This window comes from Cynoglossus semilaevis, chromosome 13 (assembly GCF_000523025.1).
Source record: "Cynoglossus semilaevis isolate Cse_v1.0 chromosome 13, Cse_v1.0, whole genome shotgun sequence".
Taxonomy (NCBI): Eukaryota; Metazoa; Chordata; class Actinopteri; order Pleuronectiformes; family Cynoglossidae; genus Cynoglossus; species Cynoglossus semilaevis.
Genome location: NC_024319.1, coordinates 8750726 through 8756348, shown reverse-complemented (window position 1 = coordinate 8756348; position 5623 = coordinate 8750726). Strand labels below are relative to the sequence as shown.

The 5623-nt window shown below is 41.1% G+C and overlaps 1 protein-coding gene across 1 annotated transcript in view; it reads left to right on the top strand.

Moving 5' to 3' along the window:
- The window catches only part of jazf1b (JAZF zinc finger 1b), a 17026-nt gene that overhangs the window by 9359 nt on the left and 2044 nt on the right, over positions 1 to 5623 (top strand). The window contains exons 3-5 of the mRNA XM_008323383.3: positions 1074 to 1146; positions 1619 to 1815; positions 5007 to 5176. Coding sequence (XP_008321605.1) covers positions 1074 to 1146; positions 1619 to 1815; positions 5007 to 5176 — 440 coding nt within the window. The remainder of the gene's footprint in view (positions 1 to 1073; positions 1147 to 1618; positions 1816 to 5006; positions 5177 to 5623) is intronic.

Genomic DNA, 5623 nt, shown 5'->3' with positions numbered 1-5623 from the left:
GCGGGGAAGAGGTCGTGAGGGGCAGACAGGTGGGGGTCGGCTATACAGGGGGGGGGTGGCCGCCCTTCACAGCTCGGGCAGATGCAGACAGGGAGGCTCAGCTGGGAAGTGGTAGACGCTGTTGTTTTTACGAGGCCCTCGCTCTTGTCACACATGGACAGCAGTGGGGAGAGCGTTTGAAGTCGGGCCCACTTCTCCTCGGGGTGTGGAGATGTGGCTATTGTTGTACATTCAGCAGCGCGCTGAGCGAGATGAATGTCTGGAGCCCAGCGTGGGAGAACACAGTGTGCGTCAAGTGCGGTCGTGTTGGAGGAGTGTGGCGTCTGCAGGGCAGCCGCTGCAAAAACGGCTAATGGAAAGTAGAGTTTACTGTTGTGTTTTCTTCACGTTTAACAGAGTTGCTGAGGTGCTACCACTGCGTAGTGGTGTGATACAAGAAGGCTAGAAGGTTAGAAAACTACATTTCTATTAGGATATAAAATTAGTTCCCCCGTATGACAGCAACAACACTCGCTTTTATCCTTTAAAAATCAATCATCATTTTGTTTGTTGCTTTTACCAAGAGATACCAAATATAATATAACACTGTAATTATAATACATTTCAAACCTTAAACTTAAGCTGTCTCTGAGTTTTTATCTTATTTTAGTTTTGTTCTAGCTAATGTTTAGCTACGTTAACAAATAGAACACTTTACTCCATCGACATAGTTTTATACATGGATATATTTAATTGTAATTTGTTTTGTCTGTAACAATCACATATATTTATACCTTCGCATTGCACTATTCCCACAATTTACAGTATATATTAGTATATTTTATATATATATTGTAGTAATATATTCGTAGTTAACAGTATATATTAGTATATTATATATATTGTAGTAATATATTAATAGTTGACAGTATATATTAGTATAGATTATATATATAGTATTAATATATTAGTAGTTGACAGTATATATTAGCATATTCTATATATTGTATTAGTATATTATTAGTTTAGAGTATATATATTTATGTTTTCAAATGAATTTCTTCAAACACTTGTGTGTGTTTCCACCCTAACAGACACCGACCCCCGGCTTCTGGAGAAGCAGGAGCAGCAGCAGCCGACATACATCGCCCTCAGTTACATCAACAGGTGAGGAAACAGCACTGCCTACAGGTGGTTTTCTGCTGCAGCGTCTCATGTCTGTCCTGTGTGGTCTGTGTGCTGCTGGGGTTTTTTACTGCACCGAGTTTTATCTCAGTCATCTTTGATACGGAGCTGGAACATTAGATGAGACGCCGTGCCACTGTCTCTGCCTTCAAACACACAAACACACACACAGACACACAGACACATCTTGATGTGGTTAATGCCTAATTTGCTAATTCCACTTTAACTTTAAGAAGGGCGATGTTAACATTTATTTTTTATGATACACATCACTCGGGGACTTTTTCTCTCCTCCATAAATCCCAGTGAAAGGTTTTCTCTTTTATTTGATGACAGTTTTTTCCGTCCGTGTGCCTCGGCAGCGGTTGGCGAACCTTTGATTCCGGAGCTCCGCAGACGTCAGAGCACGAAAACGGTCATTAAACGACACGAAACTTTGGTCTTTGTGCTCCAGGTTCATGACAGATGCTGCACGACGAGAACACGCCGCTCTGAAGAAGAAGGTGCAGCCCAAGCTGTCGCTGTCCCTGATCGGGGGCCTGAACCGCAGCAGTGTTTCCACACCGCCTCGCCACAGCAGTGGGAACCTCACCCCTCCGGTAACGCCACCCATCACGCCTTCCTCCTCCTTCCGCAGCAACACACCCACAGGTAAACAAACATCTGCCAGTGGAACCAAGGGTTGTCATAGAAACGTGTTTTTAAACACAGATACCAGTATTATTACTGTGTACCACAGGTGGGTAGAGGAGACAAAAATGGTACTCAAGTAAAAGTACTTTTACTTCAGAATAATATTACTCAAGTAGAAGGAAAAAGTAGTCACCCAAGTAATTATTTGAGTAAGAGTAAAAAAGTACTTGGTGAAAACTACTCAAGTACTGAGTAACCGTTACAGTTACTGTAACAGTTACTGTAACATCTGATTTATTTTTTAATGAGCATTCAATCAGATTAAGATGGACAAAATTACTGAGAGGAGAGTTTGTCCCATCAATAAAATAATAAAATAAAACAAATCAATTAAATATCTTAAAATAAAAGGTAAGTTCAAGTACTTCAATAAAAAACACATGGAAAGTAAATAGTATAGTGATTTAAACATTTTTTTTAGGGTCAAACTTACTTCAACATATTTCCTCAGGTCAGACGTTGAGAAACAGCGTGATGTAACTGTTCCTCACTGTTTGTGTGCCGCTTCGTCTTCCTCTGCGTTGCCGACCGTTGATTCTACCGTTTTTTTTCCATCAACGGTGGATATCGACCGTAGTAGCCACTGAACCCCCCCCCGCCCCACTGCTGAGATTGATTATGGTCACGTGAAAAGTAAAAAGTATAGTGATTTAAAAATACTCCTAGAAGTATTTTATTATAGAAAACATACTCAAGTAAATGTAACTGAGTAAATGTAACTCGTTACTACCCACCACTGGTTAAGAACAAGGTAGTGTTATAAACAGTAGGTGGCGCAGCTCGGTGGGTGATAGAAGGACATGCAGTGTGTGTGTGTGTGTGTCCAGTACACACCAGTATCTGTTTATACAGTAGTAAGTACACAAACAACAAAATAACTAGAAACTCCAAAGATATCCAAGGAAAAAAGAAAATATATAAATATATAAAGCCCTACATACTCAAACACACACACACACTCACCACATCCACCCAAATATACACACGTATTCGCTTTTACATAGATACACTACATCCATATACATGTAGTACTACAGTTAACACTGGTTGACCAGTGATCGACTGGTTGTGGTAAAAAGCTGTCACTGTGTATCCAGTCGCTGGATCGACGTGTTTCAAAGACAAGTGTCGAAGTATTGAATGAAGTATCCTGGTCTTTATTTAAGATGTTTGCTTCCTTTACATTCAAAAAGAAAAAAAGAAAAAAGAAAAATCTTTGTTCCTTATTTGGATTAACCATGAGAGTGAACTTCTCTACTGGAGCTTTAAATATTTCATACAAGAAAGCTGCAAAAACAAAGGCTACAAAACAAATAGTAAACCCTAGAGTTAGGGGTTAGGGGTTAGGGGTTAGGGGTTAGGTAGGAAGATGCTGCTGATCCCTGACCCCCTTCTAACATGACGTCCTTCATTTACGGACAAAGACGGTGGTAAAATAGTATAATTAGTTTGTCAGGTTGACGTGTACCAGTGTGTACAGACACACAGGTGCTGACACACACAGTAGTTACAGGAACATGTTGGGAACAGTCCATGAGTGTGTGTGTGTGTGTGTGTGTGTCCGCTCCAGGGCTCCAGTTATTGAGCAACATTCAGAGCTGAGTCATGACCAGGCATAAATCAGAGCCAGTTTGTGTGTGTGTGTGTGTGTGTGTGTGTGTGTGTGTGTGTTGGCAGTGCCCTGGAGTCGTTCACTGCAAAATACATTTTCACAAAAGTTGATTCACTTTCTAAAAAAAAATTTACATTAAAATCACTGTCACTTTGTTGTTTATGTTGGAGGCAAAAAAAAAAAAAAAAATTCGCCTGGATAAAAACATCTCTGGGGTCGCCAGAAATTTGTGATACTAAAAAAAAAAAATGGGAACCATTGTTTGAATCATTCACTCTGACTCGACCATCGGTGTAAATATTAGTGTGAATGCCTGTTTGTGTCTATGAGCGGGGCTTTGTTTAAATAACCACAGATAATCATTGTTCCAAGGGCTTTCTTTACCTGTTTGGGTTTAAATTTTTACTTTTATTTCTACAAAAACAACTTCACACAAACCTGTGATGGAGGATCTTTTTTAAAACCTTCATCTGATTCAAACTATCAGTGTAGTTTCAGTCCATGTGGTGTGTCTCGGCCTCTCCTGTCCGTCCCCTCTGATCACTGTCACCTGTGTCTCATTAGTCAGACTGGTCTCACCTGGTGTCCTGTCTATATAAAGCCCTCACTCTGTGTGTGTCTGTTCATTGTTGTTGTTGAGTGTCGGTGTTGAATCATGTTGTCTGTTCTGTCCACCTGGGCTGGGGGAGGGTTCTGGTTTAGATGTTTTTAATTTCTGTTTCTGTTTGGACTTGTTTTGTTTTTTTCTTTTTGTTTTTTTTTTTCATTTTGTTTTTTTTTTCTATCTTATGGGAAGTGCTGTGTCTGATTCTGTGTCTGCTGTGCTGTGTTTGACTCCTGCACCTGGAGTCAATTCTTTCCAAGTCAAAAAGTTAAAGGACGAATGAGGGAAAAATCTTGATGTAGGAAAATAACAAGTAACTGCTGCAGGATAGTATTGCAGTAGAAACCATTGTTGTACTCCAAATACTATCCCCATGTTGGTTCAGGACTCAGGTACTCCATATACTATATGAAGTAGAGACGTCCAATAATATCAGTCGACTGATATTATCAGCCTGATCTCTTAGCTTCGTTATTGGTTTTTCCTTCGATAATGAAAACGCGGGCAGCATTGCAGCTCATTTAATTGATCTCATATTCAAACAGTGGTTTGTTCAGTTAATTAAATAAATATTACCAGACCAACATCGGTATCGGTTGATATCGGAACAGAAAATTAAGTGTTTGGACCATATCGGCATGTCGGATATTACGGCAAAAAGTTGATATCGGACACCCTTAGTATGAAGTCATTGTCTCAGCAACGTGTTAGTAAAATTCAGAAAGTCTTTCAGAGATTTGATGAGGGCAGAAAGAAAGACTGCTGCGGGACCTGAACCTGTTACGAAGCTGCGACATGTCGCACATAATGACGAAACTTCATGAACCTTCAGAAAACACGTCTTAGAACTTTTTGACTTGAGTATTTTTGGGGCTGTTTGTTTTTTGTTATTGTTATTATTTATTCGACTGCCCTTCTTGGATGAACTTCCAGGTAGTGAGTGTGATGAAGAGGAGGTGGACTTTGAGGAGTCTGACAGCGACGAGTCGTGGACGACAGAGAGCGCCATCAGCTCCGAGTCCATCCTCAGCTCCATGTGCATGAACGGAGGGGAGGAGAAGCCCTTCGCCTGCCCCGTCCCCGGCTGTAAGAAGAGATACAAGGTAGACGTACACCTGGTGGCTGTGTTCATGGTGTGCCCTGCGTTTACGTCCCGTTGTGTCAAACTCACATAAGCCAGAATATTAAGTCAAAATGGCTTCCCTGCTGTTGACTATGGAAACAGCAGCATTCCAACAACATACATACATACATCTCGTCCACTCCAGTAATGTGGAGTTTTACGGGATTTTCCATTCACATCTGGTCTCCGTGGTTGGGATAAATTATGTGCAGCCTGAGAAAATTGCATCGCTGACGTGAATGACAGACTTATGGCTGATGACTTAGTCTGAGGCAGCCCTCGGGGCAGAGTCACTCAGGTTTTTAACAAGAAAACATTTTTATTCCTGCTCTCCACAGTCTCATGTTTATTGGTGGCCTCGCTCAGACAATTGTCTGCACACACACACACTCCGAACTCTGGCTTCAGTCGATCGCAGACAATGGCA